Source organism: Corvus cornix, chromosome 13, assembly GCF_000738735.6.
Source record: "Corvus cornix cornix isolate S_Up_H32 chromosome 13, ASM73873v5, whole genome shotgun sequence".
NCBI classification, from domain to species: domain Eukaryota; kingdom Metazoa; phylum Chordata; class Aves; order Passeriformes; family Corvidae; genus Corvus; species Corvus cornix.
The window spans coordinates 1,539,050-1,558,110 of record NC_046343.1 but is presented as its reverse complement, the minus strand read 5'-3'; the positions used below and the strand labels follow the sequence as shown (position 1 = coordinate 1,558,110).

The 19,061-nt window shown below is 49.8% G+C and overlaps 2 protein-coding genes across 2 annotated transcripts; one reads left to right on the top strand and one right to left on the bottom strand.

The window, feature by feature from the left end:
* Positions 1–9,341: 9,341 nt before the first annotated feature.
* FABP6 (fatty acid binding protein 6) lies at positions 9,342–11,266 on the top strand. The gene is made up of 4 exons (XM_010399609.4): positions 9,342–9,416; positions 10,248–10,423; positions 10,897–10,986; positions 11,176–11,266. Exons 1-4 carry the CDS (start codon positions 9,350–9,352, stop codon positions 11,227–11,229), a joined length of 387 nt encoding a protein of 128 aa, XP_010397911.1. The 5' UTR covers positions 9,342–9,349; the 3' UTR covers positions 11,230–11,266.
* Positions 11,267–12,216: 950 nt separating this feature from the next.
* On the bottom strand, positions 12,217–17,925 carry C1QTNF2 (C1q and TNF related 2). The gene is made up of 3 exons (XM_019286113.2): positions 17,347–17,925; positions 14,370–14,683; positions 12,217–13,170 (listed from the first exon to the last, which is right to left on the bottom strand). Exons 2-3 carry the CDS (start codon positions 14,665–14,667, stop codon positions 12,557–12,559), a joined length of 912 nt encoding a protein of 303 aa, XP_019141658.2. The 5' UTR covers positions 14,668–14,683; positions 17,347–17,925; the 3' UTR covers positions 12,217–12,556.
* Between the last annotated feature and the right edge of the window lie 1,136 nt (positions 17,926–19,061).

Genomic DNA, 19,061 nt, shown 5'->3' with positions numbered 1-19,061 from the left:
TCTGGATAATTCATATCAAAGCCCCTCTGGCACATGGGATTGCTTTGATGGCAGTGGCAGTTGGGTGTTTACTGAGTGTTCCTTCTCCACCTCTTGTACCTCAGTCTAGCACATATCTGGGGTGCTCTGTTTGTTCTGCTGTAGCATCCACTGGAATGACAAAAATGTTCTGAAATCTGGAATTTCATGCTGCACCTGTCAAGGGACACATTTCTGTAGGAAATTCCCTTGGTGAATCACACAATGCAAGGTGAGGGACTGGATCCCAAAAGAATGACCAGGAATGAATCAAGTTATCCCTTAATGAGAATGGAGAAGTCTCTGTCAGGATTCTGCATAGAAGCAGCCAAACACCTCCTCTGTGTAGGAAGGAACAGAGGAGGAAGGAACAGAGGAGGAAGGAGAAAATCTCCTGTCCTCTCTGAGATGAAGAATGAAAGATGTAAAAATCAGTGCTGTTTAAAATTTGGTAAATGGAATATAATCAGTGCTCACAAAGCATCCTCTGTACTCCTCTGTGCTTGCAGGCACAGAACAGACTTGGCAACTGTCTCCTGCATGAAATAGGAAAGGTTTAAATGCTTGTGTAAGCTTTTCAAACAAAATAGCACTTTGCAGTTCAAGACACTGTTCTCTCGGACATTGTATCTGGGAAATGTGAAACTGTTTCTCTGGGTTTTCACCGTGGGTTCATATCCACGTGTGAGCGGCGTTTGGAAATCTTTATCTCTGTGGTAGAGGGAATTTTTTTGTCATTGCAAAGGGTTTTGCTCTAGGGGATAAATTTAATATAAAAGGGATTCATGCTACTCATTATATTTTTCCCTCAGAATCAAATCAAATTGGCTGGTGGATGCAGCTTGGACCAGTGACAGACCAGATAAATCCTCCTCTGGCTGCAGACTGAAGGCAGGAATACTTTGTCACATCAGTAGTTACAATTTGACTTTAGTTTTGCTTTTTCTCCAGCAATCTCAATTTGATTCGAATTTCTGAAGTCACCCAGGGTGAGTCAGATGTGGTCAGGCCAAAGGAAGTTCTTGAATCATTCCCAAATGAGGGAAAACATGAGTCAGTTCCGAGGGTTAAGCACACGGAGACACAAAGCACCACAGATCTCTCCACGGTTCAGTGGGAGAGAAGGTGCCCCAGTGGGCCCAGGCTGGAGAGATTGGATTGCAGGGCTCTGCTGTCAGCAGGAGAGAGCTGTGGAGGTGCTGAGGCTGGGGCATGTTTTCCACAGGGAGGACACAATTCCTGGCATTCATTAGCATTCCTGCTGCAGCTGGATCAGCCTGGGTGCACAGATTGCAATTACTGCCAGTGCTTCCCCCAGAGTCCTGGGCAAATCTGTGCTCCTGGCAGGGCCCACAAGGAGCAGACACTGCTCAGCACCGAGGGAAAACCTCTCCTGCAGAGAGCCAGGAAACAGCAGAACTTCATCCACCACAGTGACACAGCAAAAGCCCTGTTTAAATGTGGTTTTGGATGGTGATGCTTCCTTTCATCAGCATAGGCAAAACAGGGCATTGCTGAGTCAAGAGGAGCTGCTACAGTTCCGAGCAGGCTCTGGGAGTGGGGCTACAAAATCAGGTGAAAATTCCTCATATAAAGGCAGGACCTCAGTGATAATTTTAATTTACAGTCAGGAATGTACCAAGGCAAATCCCTTTCTTTGAGCTCCTTTCTCCTGATTCGTAGCCCATTGCTGCTGCCTCATTACCCCCCTGGCCTTTGGTGGGGCAGTAAATCTGGAGGCCTAATGGTGCACAGGGTCCTTGGAGGACAGCCCTGGCTTTTCAAATATTCATTTCTATGCGGATCAGGGATGTCCCAGTCTGGCTGTAATCAGGGGAAGAGGGGAGGAGACAAATAATCACTGAACATGACTGTTTAGGGAGCAATTCCTGTCAGAAAAACAATCAGCAGCCGAGGTGGCTTCGAGCTGGCCTTGCAGCCCCAAGCACAAGGAGTGATGAGGGCTTGTTTGATCCCCTTAAACTCTAATTGCTTCTGCCTTCACCCCCAGCCAGCTGCTTCCCCTGGCTGGGCTGAAATGCCTGTTGTTCTCTGGGGGCAGGGAAAGGTGCCAGGCTGGAGGAGCTGCCCTGCTTTGTGCAGTCCCTGCTGCAGGAGCATCAGCCTGACACAGCCCTGCCCTGCAGGACAGGGCACCGAGCACAGAATCCTGCAGGGCACCTCAGTCCCTGGGTATTTTCTTGTTTCTCAACTGGTGCCAGCTGTGGCAGGGATTGCATGGGCTGGAGCAGCAGCACAGCTCTGCTTCAGCCCAGAGCCTGGCTTATTCCAGGTGGAACAGACCTCTGGGCTATGAAATCAGTTTGCAGCTCCTGGGAGTTGAGCTGATCCCAAACTGATCTCACCCAGCTTAATGAGCAGTCAGCAGGAGCCATGGTCCCACTAATCCTGATTTAAATGTGAGTTAGAGCAGGGCTTGGATTCCACACCTCCAGAGTAATTTCTTGTGCCATCCAAACCTCATCAGTGTCCTGGGGAAAATTATTTTAACCAAGCTGTTGTGCTGTGTGTTGGCACAGGAACCTGGGCCTCAGGGTAACTGAGGTGTCAGCTCCCAGAACATCTCCCTGTGCTCAGTCCTGGGTTCGATTCAGAGGCACAGCTCCAGGCTTGGTTTTTTTATATTATCAGGATAACAGCACTAGTGAGGGTGTGTCCATCCCTCCACTCAGTGGGTAAACTCTTCCTTGAAGAGGGACATTTAAACATTCATATGATAATGAAGAAAAAACTCCAACCATACAAAATTTATATCAACTCATATCTGAGTTATCATATTATCATATCTGAGATATATCCAGAGGCCATGGAACTGCAGGGCTGCCTCAGCCAGGCAGTGTCACAGAGAGCTCTTTCTCTTTAATTTTTTATTTGGATCCTCTCTGTATGTAGGTCACAATGACTTAAAAGAGCAGGCACTGACCAGACAAAACCAAACCTCTCAGAACAAAGCCATTGTTGCAGGAGGAGGATTTTTTCTCAAACAAGACCCCAAATTAGTGCTGAAGGATTGCAGCATTCCCTGTGTCTCGCTCTGTTGGCGTTCCTGTTCCCAGGGTGGGCGGAGCTGCAGCCTCTGGGCTCTGCTGGGCTGGCTCCTGCTGGAAGGGCAGGAGGGACACGGAGCTGCTTCCTGCCCCCGTGTGCCGTGCTGACCCCTTGGAGTCAATCCTGGCGGGGTCCCCCTTCCTCAGGAGCAGAGGAGGGATGGGAAGCCTCTCCCTGCAGCTCCCATCCATGTGTGTTCCTGCTTTTCCCAGTCCTTAACCACAGGGGCTGGACAAACCTCTCCTGCTGCTCCCACCCCTGTGAGCATCACTCCATGGCCAACAGCCACTGCAGGGATTCATTCCCTGCTTCCCTGTGGGAATTCCTCCTTCATGCAGGGGCACGCAGCCCAAACATCCCTGAGCTGCTTCCCAGCTTTGGGAGGGGAGGGAAAAGAGATCCTGGGTTTGGCCCTGGCTCAGCCCTGTGCCAGCAGAGAACAGCAGGGAGTACCAACAACCTGCAAGGTTTTATTTGGGAGAGGAGGGGGAGGCAGCCAAAGGTTGGGGCTCAGGAGATCCCAATGCCCTGGCCAAAGAGTCTTAGTGAGGGCTGGCTTGCAAACAGTGCTGGGTGGCAACACGGCAGATAAGAATCCCCCCAAAACAGGATATAAACAGACCCCGAGTACAGATCACTGGTAGAAGAGCTCTGTAGAAATGCAGATTGATGGGTTTGAGATCAACAAAAAACCAACAGCTTCCCCTTTGGCTTCAAAATCCACATTGTACAACCAGACCTGTGCATCAGGGGGTTGGAAATGGAGCATCTTCAGGGTCCTTCCAACCCAAATCAGTCTGTGATCCTGTGATCCTGAATTTTGTGAATGGGACACAAACCCCAGTTCTGATGAAGGAACAGCTGAGGTATTTTGGTTCCTTTACCTCTCCTGCCTTTTAGGACACGAGCTGCAGCTTTGCCCCTGGAATTGCCTGGGGAGGGTTCAGCAGCACGGAGCTGGCACTGGATGGTGCTGTGGGCCAGCACAGGTGAGCTCACCTGGGTGTCAAATGCAGCTGCTATGACAAATCCTGCTGCTATGGAACCACCAGGGAGCCACAGGGACAGCCAGGATCCTGCATTACTCCTGGATGCAAATTCTTTTCAAAAGCAGATTTTGCAAGAGCATTTTGTGCCCAAGAAAGCAGAATTTTGTGAAGTTGGCTCCTGTCCAGTCACTGAGCTGAGCATCCAGACTTTTAAACACCCTGTGAATGATCTGTGTGTTACCAGTCTGAGCCATTGAAAAAGGCAAGTTCAGATTAAAAATCAAGTTTTAAAAAATACACAAATTTCTAGATCACAGAGTATTCCAATTTGGAAGGGACCCACAAGGATCATCGAGTCCAGCTCTTAAGTGAATGGCCCATACAGGCATTGAACCCACAAACTTGGTGCTCTCAGCAGCCTGCTCTGACCAACTGAGCCAATCTGGCACTTCTTAGGGGTTTAGGAGGGAAACAGCTGTTCTTTGGTACTCTGGAGTAAAGAAACTCTTAAGTAGAAGTTCAGATTTTGAAGTGTTTTCCAGATTTTTCTTCTGATTCTGGAAGGAATCTTTAAGAGAAATGTGGGTTATTCCAGGGTTTGAGAAAATGACAGCTGTTACCAACCCAGTCCATTTTCCCACTTTTCCATCAATGTTGTTTGATTAATAAGAGCCAACTCAGTGCTGAGCGACTCAGGAATAAATCAAACTGTAGAAGAGGGACACCAGATGTAACAAAAGCAGTTCCTGGAACAAGGAGATGCAAAGATCTGCTTGGTGTGGAGGTGGGGAAGGAATGGCACGTGCAATGTATGTATTTTCTCTGCCACAGAAGTGTATTTTCTTCTCCTGATAGATGTATCTAAGGCAATATAAACAATTCCAAAGAGCTGAAAGTATGCAGTGAGATGTTGCTGTGAACCACACACATCAAAGCAGAGCTGAGGCCCAGAAGAGGCTTTCTGTGCAAAGAAAACTGGCTTTTCTTGTATTTCAGGGAAAGGAATCCTCTGCTGCTCAAACTCTCTCTGTCCCTGCACACTTGACTTGGATCAGTATTTTCAGTGGGGCGCTTGCTAAACGCTGCACTGGCATAAGAAAAATTCACTCAAATATTGGTTTCTCCTGTCTGCCTTTGAGATTCTTTCAGATCAAATCCTTCTTCAAATGGTTTCTCCCCAGCTCCAGGCAGGTGCTGCCCCGCCTGAGCCTTCTCCCAGGTGAGCTGCAGGGGAAGGGGAGCAGGAAAGGCTTCAGAGGGTGACACAGAGAGGAGGGGACTTGGAAATGCCAGAAGGTCAACTGCAAACCAGAGGTGCCTTCAGAGAAAGAAAAGAGCAGTGTTTAAATGGAATGTTCCCTTTGCCAGAGCTCCAGGAAGCACAGCTGAGGGAATGCTCTGGAACAGCAGGATTCCTCTGGAAGGGGGTTTGGAAGCCACAGGCAGGTGAGGAAATCCCAGTTAGATTCCCTGGAGGATAAGCTCCCTTTGGAGCTGTGTTATCTGATGTGTCAACAAGGACAGATATTGTCAAGTAATAAAATCTTTACAGCATAGCCCATGAACTGTATAGATAAAGGGGGTGGCTTTGGGGTTTGCTCAGAAAAGTCCAGAAGAGTTGCAATGATTCCTGTCTTTAGGGCTGTCAGTTATTAACTTTATTAGAACTTTATATATTTCTAGATAAGAAATCCAGAGAGGGAGGATTTTAACTCAGTTTTTTGACCAGAAGACTCTGCAGATAAAGTTGAATTTTATCTTCCTTTTTAGCAACCTTTGAAATATTGTCTATATTACACTAAAACCATTGGAGTTCAAACTATTCCACAGTGGCTCTTAATCCAATGATACTTCAGAGGAATCTGAGCAGTTTTGTGGGACCCAAATTGAGAGCAGCCAAAATTAGTCCTCCTGTGCCTTTTCAGGATACACAAATCCAAACTGGCTTAACAAAATTCAAGTCTTCTGTTGTAGTTGTTAAAAATCAAGATAATTCCCATTTCTGCTGTCCACCCCCATCCCATTTAACTGGATACCACTGACAACACTTATTACAGGATAACTTACTAAAGGGAAGAATCCTGGAGAAAGGAGGGAGTTGAATTCCCAAGAAATTGTGGTATCAGGTACATTTCCCCCAGGTTTAGTTTTCTGTCTCTGTCATTCCCAGCCCAGACCTCAGCAGTCTCCCTGAGGTTCCACTTGGAGATCAGGAACACCGGGGGGATCCAAGCCCTTCCTACAGACACTCTGCCAGCTTGTGCAGCCTGAATGAATCCTTTGTCTTTTTTCCTGGAAATTTCCTTTCTGGAGATCCAGACAGACTGAAGGGTCTCCTGATAGAGTATTGTCACATGAAATAATTGAATTTTCTTTTAGGGAGTCTCCAAAAATACGGGGTTTTTGGAAGTCCTGTGCCTTCCTCCCCTGCAGGTGTCTCTGAATGTTTGGTGAGCTCCTGTTTTTCCTGGTTTTGTTAGGCAGATCCGTGTCCCGCCTGGGGCAGGGACAGGCTCTGTGCTGTGTCACCTGTGGAGTCTGGCAGGGCGTTTCTGAGCAGTATTTGAGCTCTGTCCAAGCTGTTCAATAATTCAGCCCCATCCCGGTGATGAATTCTCTGCTGTTCAGGGCCGGAGAGCGGCAACACCTCGGACCAGACTAAACGGGCACTTAACAAGGCCGAGCGTAACAGGACTCCCCTGGAATTACCCAGCACATTAAGGCCAAATGAGCTCGTCCTGAATTCATTAGCAATGATTACTCTGAGTACCAGAGGAATTAATAATCATTAGCATTTCCTAGGGAGGGCTGCCGGAGAACTGCCAGACACGGCTGGTTCAGGGTTTCGCAGGCTTTCCCCAGCAGGTTCCATTCGGAGGGAGTCATTAAAGGGAACTTTGTGGTCACTGGAGAGTTCCCGCTGATTTTTTGAGTCCGTACTCCCAGTTCAGTTGCAATCCAGCTCTAAAAGCACTTCAAAGCCCAGCACTGCCTGCTTCAGTCACTGCTGGAATTACCTCCCTCATCCCCGTTTTGTCTCCGAGTGAATCTCCCCGGCTTTCTGCAACTCTCCTGAAAGGTTAATAAACCTGGGAGGCTGCTGGGAGCCACCCAAGGGCAGAGGGACTCCACAGACAAAAGGAATGCAAAAACGTGGTATTTATGATTTCGTGCAAGTAAATTCTCAAAGTAAAGATATCCAAGGCTTTGATTTGGCTCCTTAAAGTTCCCTCTGTTCCCAGCAGCATTTGAAGACTCAGCTGTTTTGCATATCAGAGGCAGCTGACTCGGGAGGCAGAGGGAATTCACTGCTCACTTCGGATGACCTTTTCCTTTGGGGATGAGTTTCCACAAGAGTTTTACTTCTCTGACAACTCATTCCTGTTCACTGTCTCCAAATGCTGCACACTTGGAATTTACATCATCCTGGTACATTCAAATACAGCGCTGAGCTTTTCTGCATAACTGCTCCTTGTAGCCAGCAGGATTGTATCATGGGATCATGGAACATCCTGAGCTGGAAGGGATCATCCAGTCCCACCCCTGTCCCTGCCCAGACCCCCCAACAACCCCACCCTGGGCATCCCTGGCAGCGCTGTCCAAACGCTCCTGGAGCTCTGGCAGCCTCGGGGCCGTGCCCATTCCCTGGGGAGCCTGGGCAGTGCCCAGCACCCTCTGGGGGAAGAGCCTTTCCTGATCTCCAGCCTAACCCACCCCTGGCCCAGCTCCAGCTGGTTTTAGTTGGAAATAAAGACACAGGGGCTTGGATGCCTGACCTGGTGGATTGTGCAAGTCACTTTAGTAAAGTCAGAGAGACTCAATTCCTTTATTCTTGGAATAAACTTTGTCCTGACTCCACGTTTGGAGGATTGCTTAGTGACATTCTGCATTCTCCAAGACTCCATTGAATTTCATTTCATTTTATAACAGAAAAGAGAGGAATGGAAACATGGATTTGTTTCAGGGTAAGAGAGCAGAACCAGGGGTGCAAATCCTCAGTGCCTGCTAAAAACTGCACAGACAGGCCCAGGCCTGATCTGTGCTCAGGCCCTGTTCTGAGTGATGTTGACCCCCAGCACCAGGCAGAGCAGCACTTTTATCATTTATTAACACTTTATGGTGTGGATGGGTGTTTGTCACCTGCTCTCCCAAGCACAGGGTGGTGCCCAGCTCCTCTGAGGTGAATAAACTTCTGCTCAGTGTGTGCAAGGGTGACCCACCCAGTCAAACAGTTACTCCTTGGGAATTTCCTGAGCTACAGATTCACCCCGGCTCTGTGCCCACCACATTCCCCCCTGTCTGAGTGCTGGAGACTTGAGGAGCTGTCAGCATTTTTATATCTCATCATAGAACAGTTATCAATATAATCCGATTTTATGGACAGGGAGCATAAAAGCTCAAGTACTGTTCATATAATCTGATTATCCCCTTCCCTTTACACAGGACTGGGCTGCTCTCCCTATCCAGTTTGATCGCTCTCCCAAGGTCCCTGGGCTGTTACTCTGCCAGTGGAATTGTCCCCTGCAAGTTTTTTGTGACTGGTAGAGTTTATGGCTTGAGTTCATGGACCTCCTTCCCAAGGCTGTGCAGGTCCCTCTGGAGCACAGCAGTGAGGACTGAGGCTCCTGTGGATGTGCCACCCCTGCCCTGCTTCCTGTGCTAGTGCTGCTTTGCTCTTTACAGGTGGGGCCTCAGCAGCGAGGTCCAGCTGGGAAAGGAAGTTTCCTTTCACTGAGTTCAGCAATCTTGGGATTAAGCTGAAGGAGTTTTAATTAACAAACTCAGTGTCAAATATGTTTTCTGGACAGTCAGAGTCATTTTACAGCCACTTTTAAATCAAAAGTGCAAAGAAAACCCTGGTGGTGCCAGAAGTTTCCCCAGGTCCTTCTCTGCAGAGCTGAGAACTGGTGCATGGTCCATTTTTATTTTATCTTTATTCCATCCTGAATGCAAAACCAGTGAAATCTTAAAAGTAAAAATACATCATTTTGTTTAAATCTGCACTAAAATGAAAACTGAGCTTTTGGCCTTGATTCCTGCTGATCTCCAGGTTATTGGCAAGGATGTACAACTGCCTGATAACCTTGGTTCTCACACAGGTCAATGGCATCGATGAGTGACTCACAGGGGCCATAAACCTCTATTTCCAAAGGGTGTGGGCCAGGTGGGCTGAGAGCTTGGGCTGCTCTATAAAGCCAGGGCTCAGCCCATCTGATCCATTCTACTCTGATCCAGCTGCTGTTCCACCTTCCCAGGCACATCCCAAGGGAACAATGGCATTCGCAGGCAAATACGAGTTCGAGGGTGACGAGAACTACGATGCCTTTGTGCAGAAGATTGGTGAGTCTGGCTGGGATGGGCACAGGGCATGGACTGGATAAAATACTGGGAAAAGGCTGGGAGAGCTGGGATTGCTCAGCCTGGAGAGGAAAAGCTTTGGGGTGACCTCATTGTGGCCTTCCAGGGTCTGAAGGGGCTACAGGAAAGATGGAGAGAGACTCTTTAGAAGGGATGGAGGAACAGGACAAGGGGGAATGGATCCAAACTTGCAGGGAGCAGGTTTAGAGGGAATATTAGGAAGAAATTCTTCCCTGTGAGGGTGGGCAGGCCCTGGCACAGGGTGCCCAGAGCAGCTGGGGCTGCCCCTGGATCCCTGGCAGTGCCCAAGGCCAGGCTGGACATTGGGCCTTGGAGCAGCCTGGGATAGTGGAAGGTGTCCCTGCCCATGGCAGGGGCTTGGATGATCCTTAAGGTCCCTTCCAACCCAAGCTGTTCCATGATTCCATGATTCCATGTGCATCTATTTAAAGAGCAAGAGCAAATATAAAAATAGGTATGTGCAGCTAAATACAAAGGCCTGAGCATTAAATTCCAAGCATTGCATGCGTAGGTGAAGGAGAAGGGAATATTTTATGTCCTTTGTATCTATATATTTTTCCTGTGTATTTTTTCTCAGGGAAAAGAGATCAAGATTATTATTTTAGCAAATGCATTAATGTACCAATATCTTTCTTTACACCAGTAATTTCAACTCAGAGCTTTGATATTGTAAAAAAATTAAAAATAATAAATGAGCCACAAATCAGATGCTTTGAGAACAAACACACCACTGCCATCCTTCAGTTCAAATTCAGCTTAGATTTGATAAATTCTCTGTTTTTGTTGATTAAGGTCTCCCCAGTGACAAGGTTGAAATGGGAAGGAACTGCAAAATCGTGACTGAGGTGGTGCAGAACGGGAATGACTTCACCTGGACACAGCACTTCCCAGGAGGCCACAGCACCACCAACAGCTTCACCGTGGGCAAGGAGGCAGACATGGAGACCATGGGGGGCAAGAAGTTCAAGGTAAATTCCCTGAGCTCTTCAGCTCCACAGCCTCAGGTGGATTTGGATTTAGGGTGAAAAGCAGAGCAGTGCCAGGCCTAGTGAAGGTGTGGAGTAGTGAAGGGGGTGGAATGAGAGGGGCTCTAAGGCCTTTCCAACCCAAACCATCCTGGGATTCCCTGATTCCATCATCCCTGATTCTATCATCCCTGATTCCTGGGCTACCTGCCAGGACCCTTTTCAGAGCTGTTAATGAGTGATGTGGAGATCTGGACCCTGCAGGTGTTGGTACGTGAACATTTTTCTATTTAAATTTCTATTTAAATTGCGAACATTCAAGAACTAAAGCCCACGGATTTTAGCCCTGTGCAAGAAGCCACAGGTGCAACACACAACCTCTGTCCCATAAACTTCCAAGTGTGCAGGTGTTTACAGAATATCCAGCAACAGAAATTCCAGCAATCCCAGCAACATGAACCCTTTCTCTCTTACAGGCAACTGTCAAAATGGAAGATGGGAAACTCGTAGCTGATTTCCCCAACTACCGCCACACTGCAGAGATCTCTGGGGGGAAGCTGGTAGAGGTGAGTGCTCACAGACCCAGGGCAGTTCCTAAAAAACAAAGAAAAACCTCAAGAGCAGCAGGCTTAAAATGTGAAGTTTAGATAAAAGTCTTAAGGACAGGCTCTGAGCCATGCCCAGGGCTGCTCCCCTGGACCCCTGAGCTCTGATTACACTGTTCAACCAAAGTTTTGGTTTGTTCTTTGTTCCAGATTTCTACTTCTTCTGGTGTAGTCTACAAAAGGACCAGCAAAAAGATTGCCTAAGGCAGCAAGGCCACTCTCTTCCACTGCTCTGAAAGCCAACAATAAAATAAATTAATTAAAGTCCTGTCTTTGTCTCTTTATTGGTATTGCAAGCATCCTCATTATAATGCTTACCCCAGTCCTAAATGTCTGACAGGCACTCAGAAAATCAGAGTGCAAAAGTCAGAAGATGCAGCAAAGCACTAAAGGATGTTGTGCAGGTGTTTCAGGGGGTGATGCACACCTGGCATATCCCAGTGTTTCCTACCTCCCACCTACGGAACAGAAGCTCCATTCAGCTTCTGCCTGGAGAAGGACAATTCTCTGCCCAACACCTACATCAAAATGCAAGACCTGGTGAAAGTCTTTTACCCCATTGCTGCTTGGAGGGCAGAAAAGGAGGGGCTTGAAAGCAAGAGAAAGTCAGTTTACGATTCATTAGAAGTGTCTCGCACTGCCAGCAGGGTTTTCTCTTTCTGCCAACACCTGATCTTAACCTTAGAAGACATTTAAGGTTTTACAGCTGTAAATACAGCCCTATTTCCTCATTGCAGTCCTGCTGTTTCTGCAGGGAAGGTTCATGCTTTGACTCTTGAGTGTTACTTGTGAAGGACCCCAGCACTGGGAGATGAGGCTGAAATCCAGGGAACGTGTCCCTGCCCATGGCAGGGGTGGAACAAGATGAGATTTAAGGTCCTTCCAACCCAAACCCCTCTGTGACTCTGATTCTCTGCTCTGAGGGACACCAGTGGTGCTCAGTCTGTGCCCCGAGAGGAGCCCTGGACCTTAAAAATGAGACCTTTTAATCACTTCCTGTGCACACCAGATGCCTTTGCTGCTAGAACTGCCTTGATGGGGCTGGGATGGACCTTTAGAATTCCATCTGACAAATTCCTGACTCTAAACTGGCTGGCAAAGCCTAATTCCATTATCAAGGATCGTGCTGGGCTGCAGGGGAGGAGGCCCAGTGACACAATCTCCAGCATCAGTGGCACTGCCCAGCTCAGCTGTAGGAAATCACTGTTGGTTTCATGCTTTATTATAACCATGTAATAACCAAAGTATTCTGCACCAGCATTTGAGTTACATGTCCATGGCATGTTGGAATGATCATGGAATACATAATGGGTGGCTTTGGGATGGAGACATTCATGAGGCTGCTGAAATCTGGCACCCAGTGGGCTTGATGACATCAGGTAAATTCTGAATAGCCAATACAGGGTGCAATCACCTGATAATCCCACAGGCAAATGTGGAATCATCTGATAATCCCAGACACGTCCCATGCAAGGCCACGCTTTGTTTGGACCAAGGCCCATTTCCTATTTTTTCCCCATAGTTCCTCATCCTATACCTCATTGAGATAATCTTGGTCAGGATAAATCAAGAATCCAGTAAATAAGCTGTCTGTCCAGTAGGGATCATAAAAGAGCCCATTTTGCTCTGAGTAAAAGATCTGCAGCCACACCTCATCCTCCTGCTTCAGCGCCAGGATGGTCGATCCAGAGGCCACGTCGTGGTTCCCAGTGTTGGCATCAAAAGTCTTGATCCGGTACTGGCCGTTGTGGACCAGGCCAATGGCCAAGTGCTTGTTGGCCAAAGTGATGTCGTAGGTGAAGTAGTAAATCCCGGGGATGCTGCAGATGAACTTCCCACTGGAAGCGTTGTAATGTCCTCCCTCGTTCATCAGGATCCTGTCAAACTTGATGGGCAGCCGCTCCCTGGGGTAGCTCTTGGACACTGCCACGGAGAAGGCAGACTTGGCTTTGCTGCCACTGCAGCTGCAGGCCCCCGGCAGCCCAGGGTCACCCTGGCTCCCTTTGGGCCCTTTCTTCCCCGGGGCCCCGTTTTTCCCAGGACTGCCCTTTAAACCCTTGGGCCCCCGGGGCCCTGCCTTGCCAATGGCTCCTGTTTTCCCCTTCGGGCCTGGCTTGCCCGGGTTTCCTGTTCTGCCCTGGGGACCTGGAAGACAAATGACCTTATCAATTTTCCTTATCAGTTTTGAGGGAAAGAGCTGATACAGCAGGTGGAAGGGGGTTAGAGCATTGCAGCAGGGATTTAATTTAGGAGGGAGCCATTGCTGGTGTGAGAATCCCAATGCAATCCCACCTGGGGCTGGACGTCTGTCTGGACTGACCACCCGGGGTAGGCAGGGAATTGGTGTGGTAACAGGGGAGCTCTGGTTCCATTATCTGGCTCGCTTGAGAAGAAGGAGGAATTAAAGAACAAGCATTAAATGTTTGGGTTTTACAGAGTGGGGCAGGTTTGTGAAGCTTTCAGAGCTTCGCTTTGAGCAGGTCAGTACTTTTGATCTCATGTCTCTTCTTTTACTTTGCTTTTTTTTTTTTACATTTATCATGAAACTGTTTAAAAACAAGGCAAAAGTTAGCCTAGATGTGGTAAAAAGCCCAGCCTAGCTGGGGGATGAACCAGCGAACACAGGGGGCAGGGGCTGCCTTGAGATGAGAAGGGAGTTGGGCTGGCAGTGATTCTTGCTCGGTGGTATCATCTGATATGAGCAAAATCGTGAGGATTTATGCGGCGTCTCTTGACCTGCTGTAGCAAGAGCAGATCGAAACGCAGCTGTGGCTGGAAATCTGCTCTCCAGATTCCTGGTTTGGGGGTGGGAGAAGGGAGGCAGCCGCAGGCTGGGCTCGCTGGCGTTGCTGAGGCAGGAGTGCTCTCTAGTGTGGCAGAGGGAAATCACTGCTCCTCACAGGGCTGCTCCTGCTGCCTCCTGGCTCCGGGAGCATCCAGAGCTCAGCCCCGCCTCAGGACTGAAGACGAGCTGTTGTTTGCTTTGGATTAGGTCCGGCATGGCCAGTGCCTGTCCTGTTACAGTGCTCTGGGCAGCCGGTCCTTCCTTTTCTCACGTGGCTCTGGTTTTCCTGGGAGCGGGAACCAGAGGCCAGCTCCTTATCTCCTCTGGAGAGCCTTGACCAGCACAGGGTGAACCTCACCGTGTCACAAAATGAAGCCAACAGAAGCTGCACACAGCTGTCAGGACATGGTGTGAGTCTGGAGCCCCTCTGACGAGTGGGACCATTTGGAGGGGGGACAGAGGGAATTCTGGCGGAGTTTCCCATGAGGTGTTGCTGTGAAGGGGCTGTTGCACCACAGCTTCCACCTTTCCATTGCTGTGTTGAGCACTTCTCTCTTACCTTCATCGCCGTGCTCGCCTTTCTCCCCGTCCTGGCCGTCCTTGCCGTCCTTGCCGGGGAAGCCCATCCTGCCCACGGTCCCTGGGGTCCCTGGCACGCCGGGGGGCCCGGGGGGCCCGGGGGGCCCTGGCAGGCTGCAGGCCAGCTGGGCACCCTCCTGCAGCTCCCGCCTGGCAAAGCCCCCCAGGATGTGGTTTGCCACGCAGGGCACAGTCCAGAGGAGCAGCACAGCAGAGATCATGGCACGGCCTGTGGGGAGGAGACGGACGTGGGAGCAGCGTGTGGGCACCACTGGCATGGGCTGGTGAAGAAATCTGCATGAAAATGGGAGATAATTTGGCTTTTCTTGGCAGGGTGGGGGAGCTGTTTGCTTTGGTGTGATGTGATTCCAAGGACTTGGCTCATGGAGTTTTCTAGGTCAGACCAATATTTTTATCAAACTTACTCTTCTCCAAGCCTGTATCTGTGTCCGTCCCTCATTTTGTTTTGCTCCCTGAGCCTCTCTTCCCCCAAAGCACCAGGAGCAATGGCAAAGGGGTGCAGAAAGCAGCTGCTTGGGACCAGGGGAGTGGACGAAGGGGAAGGGGTTTGGTGTGAGCGTCCCCAGCACGACCTGCCCATGGTTGGGTCGCTGGGGTTTCTTCAAAGCACAAAGCCCATCGTGTGATGCAGAGCAGGACTCAGACAGGCTGGGCAGGATTTGGGCCAGGCCTTTTGCCTACGAGCTGAGCCTCATCCCCTTCTCCACTGCAGCTCAGATTTAGCAGCTCCTCAGTACTGTTTTGTGCAACTCCTGCACTGGAAATAAGATGCTTAAAGCACTGGCTAAATTCCATGTTGGCCTTAGCTCTCATCCTGTTCTCAGCTCCTGAGGGGTGGAAATGCATATTTAGATGCTCCAAATCCAGCCAGCTGATCCTACATATTTATGCTCAGTGGGAGCCCCCAGTTCTGTGATATTATAATTAAGAACATGCAGAGGAGAGGGAAATGCAAACCAGATCCAGGGCTGGATTTGGCTGCTGAGGCCTTTGGTTCTTCAGCTCTGATTTGCTGCTGCTGAAAGGCGTTGGGTTAATGCACTTGTGAGATGGAAAACACCATCCAGTGTTCATGTGGGAAGTTGAATGAAGGCTTCTGAGTTCATGAAAAGGGAAACAAAATGTTCAAATGCCTGTGGAGTGGGAGATCACAAGGAAAGCTGCATCCCTGCTTCCCAGGAACCCCTCCAGCGGGGCAGAGAAGTGAGAGGCATCTGGAGGTGGATGACACTCACAAGCTGTGGCAGGGAAAAATGTCATTGTGGAGCTTAACCTGGAAAAAAGCTGGGAATGCCTCACGTGGAGAAGAAACCTTGGAGAAGGAGCAGAGGGTGGAAGGGCAGCTCCTCCTCTGAAAGTTTCTTACCATAATCACTTCTGTTCCCTTGAGACCCAGCTCGTTGACCTGATGGGATAAAAAGTGGCAAACAAAATTCCCCGAGGCTGGGAGGTCAGTGGGAGCAGCACTTGGATAAGTGGGGAGTATCCACGTACCTGGAGCTGTGCTCTGGCACAGCTCCCGAGCTGGTGTTAATTAACAGCTCCACAAGAACGCTTCATCCCATATCCCAGCAACGTGTGTGGGATGCAAAGCAGCACCACGTCCACAAGAGGATCTCTAAATAACCTCTTGGAGAAATCTTTTTGAAAGAGAACAAACCTCATGCTGTTCCACCTTAAAAGGAAAACTGTTCCTCGATGTAGAAGGTCCGATGAGCTCCAAAAAGCAAATTGGAAGCAGATCAGCATCTCCCCTCTCTGCAGTGTGGGCAGCCAGCCCGGCACAGGAGGCTGTGCAGCAGCAGGGCTGATTTTCCAACGACATTTTAACCAATGGCTTTGTCACCAGGGTTAGAGACCTTTGGGCCATGCCCAATGCCTGTTGTGCATTAAAGAGGTGTTTCCGTAAGAAAAGATCCTGCCTGGAAGAGTCAGCACCAGCTGTACTTTCTGCTGCTTCCAGGGCAGCTGGGCTGAAATCCCAGAGGAAAATCCCTGAGGGTTGCCAGATGCGGGGTTTGGTGGCACATGCAGTGGCTGGATGGTGATTTTTTGGCCAGCAAAGTCACCCTGTGCCATGTGGCGGTGGGAATAGGACACCCTGGGGGAATTGCTGCTTGCAGGGAGGCAGGAGCAGGATGAGGGGACCCAGCAGTGAGTGAACACCGTGACTTTCTTCTCTACTTCCTTGTAATATTCGAGGCTTTCTCAAACAAGACATCCATCTTTCTGCCTCACTAGTGTACTTCAAGGTGTCATAATTACTCTTCAAGATAATCATTATCCCCATGAGCCTAATTCTCAGCTCTGGAGGTTGCCCTGCAGCATCCCTGGGGTGGAAGCAGGAGCCCTTGGTGCAAGGCTGATCTAGGCAAAATCAGGTGTGACAGCAGTGACAGAGAGCAGCTGAAATGGGGGGATTTAACTGATATGAGCCAGGGAAGCACCTACACCAACAGGGGTTTGATCTGTTCCCTGCTGCTGCACAAAACAATGGCAAAGGAGGGAAAGCAGAGGGTGCACCTTCTGTCCTCAACCTGCAGCACTCGCTTGGCTTCAGACACCGGGAATTCCCGTGCCAAACCTTTCCTCTCCTGGAGCAAAAGCGCCGGGAATTCCCGTGCCAAACCCTTCCTCGCCTGGAGCAAAAGTACCGGGAATTCCTGTGCCAAACCTTTCCCAGCCCCGAGCTCAAACCCGTCTGGGCAGCTGCCCAGTGCAGGGACAGGCTGAAGGAGGTGGGAGCTCCCAGCAAAGGCTGAGGAATGTTTCCCTCATGGTGTTATTTCTTTAACTGGCAACTGTTGCCTTCACGGATTCCTGTGCAGGCTTTGGAACAACCTGAGTGCTCAGTGACTTAGACCTTATTTGGGAAGTTTTCAAAGTTAAGGTTAAGAGGAGGGAGAGGCAGAAAAAGGAAAAGTGGATCTACTCACCAGCCTAATCTCCTCAGTGAGATCCTGACAGGCGCTGGCAGCCCCCAGCACTTCAGGCAGATGTTTTGCTGCAGATCCCCAGCCCCGTCCTGCCACAGCAGGTCCTGGGAGGGCTGTGCAGGATTGGTTTTGGTCCTTTTTACTCCCGTTTTACTTCGTTTTGTGCGCAGTTTGAGCTCCCTGCAGCAGCTCCACTTTGGCTCCACGTTGCCAAAGGCATATTTTTATTATTGTGTAATGGATCTGAGCCTCTGCCTCGGTCACGTGGCACGGGAAGAGATTTTTATGCACATGTGGCTGGAAAGCTCTTGATGCTTGGGGAGCTTTTCCCTTTCTCCCTCTCCCTTGCAGTCCTGGAGGAAAGCTCAGGGGTTGCCTGGATCATTTCTGGTTGATGCTGCCCCTCCCTGCTGTAGTCACTCGCACAAGCAGGGAATGGGTAACGCTGATCCAACTGGGGAACAACTTTGACACTTTATCCTGGAGTATTAAAGGGAAGAAAATCTTGTCCTGGGGGTGGAAACTCATTTCGAATCACTCCAGGCTTGAATTTAAGGACAAAGTCATGAAGCAGCAGCTCTGCAAATGCAAATTTGTACCTCAGCACTTCTTCAGGATGATGTGCGCTACGAAATACAACTTTGTCATGGGGATGGCAGGGCAGGAATCCTTCTGTCTTGGAAAAGGGTTGGGATTTAGTTTTAAGCTTGGAAAGTAATTACAACCCCCCAGCAATTGCTTCAGGTAAGGCAGGAACAGCAGGAGCAGCGGCTGAAGCTGGAGCAGGATGCTCTGGGATGCTGCCAGGGTTGGTATGGACCAGACTCATCTTTGGTTGTGGGTTCCTGCTCTGGCCCCACCAGGATCCTGCACGGGGCGTGGGACAGGCATGTGCCTGGTGGCAGGGCTCCAAACCCTGCCCTGCAGCTCTGCAGCCAGAAAATCCTTTCTGCTCAGTGCAGAACATCAGCTGACTGGGAGAATGCTGGAATTGTCATTCCTTGCTCTGCCCAAATTCATCCTTCCCAGAGCTGTTGTGGTTTATTTTTAAGCTTTCCCCTGTGCTTGCTTTTGGCACTTGGTGGGAACGGATATAACATAAAAATGAAGCCTGTACACAGTTGGCTTTGTGAGCTGGGGCTGCTTTAGATGCTCCTGGGAGGACTGGGAACATTTGGCTGAGGAAGCACAGGGCTGTTTTCGTGCTGTGCTCACAGTCCCACAGAGCTCCTGCAGAGCCAGCGCCCCGGCCCCAGCTCCCTGACACTGAACAACCTCCTGGAGAACAACCCCCCTTCCCAAACAATCATCAGCTTTGCATTTCCCTGGGAAAAGGGCTGGTTTAGAAAAGCTGCCATGTGGCTGCAGAGCTCTGGCTGCCGCAGCCCACTCCCCTCTAGCACTGGGGTGAGCACAGCTGGGACAGACCCAGACACTGCTCTGGACATTGGGCAGACAGGAATTCTCACTTTTCGCCTGTTTCCATGAAGTTTGTAGGAACGCAGAACTCGTGCTGGGCCGCTGTGCCTGGGTGTGGGCCAAAAGGCTCAAGGCACTGCATGTGAAATAGGCAACCAGGTGAAAGCTTCCCGGGGGCTTTGCCACAGCGCCAGTCGGATGGGCCTGGGAAGCCACAGTGCCTTCCTCAGATGCTGATGGTGTGGAAAAGGAAAAGCTCTTCTGCTGATCCTGCTCCTGCCCCATGGCAGCTGTGC

Bases quoted from the DNA above. Each gene is read 5' to 3' on its own strand.
- C1QTNF2 (XM_019286113.2), bottom strand. From the start codon at position 14,667: ATGCCAGTGGTGCCCACACGCTGCTCCCACGTCCGTCTCCTCCCCACA. The intron at 13,171-14,369 runs GTAAGAGAGAAG...TTTGTCTTCCAG, and splicing joins AGGCGAGCACGGCGATGAAG to GTCCCCAGGGCAGAACAGGA.
- FABP6 (XM_010399609.4), top strand. From the start codon at position 9,350: ATGGCATTCGCAGGCAAATACGAGTTCGAGGGTGACGAGAACTACGAT. The intron at 10,424-10,896 runs GTAAATTCCCTG...TCTCTCTTACAG, and splicing joins TGGGGGGCAAGAAGTTCAAG to GCAACTGTCAAAATGGAAGA. The intron at 10,987-11,175 runs GTGAGTGCTCAC...TCTTTGTTCCAG, and splicing joins CTGGGGGGAAGCTGGTAGAG to ATTTCTACTTCTTCTGGTGT.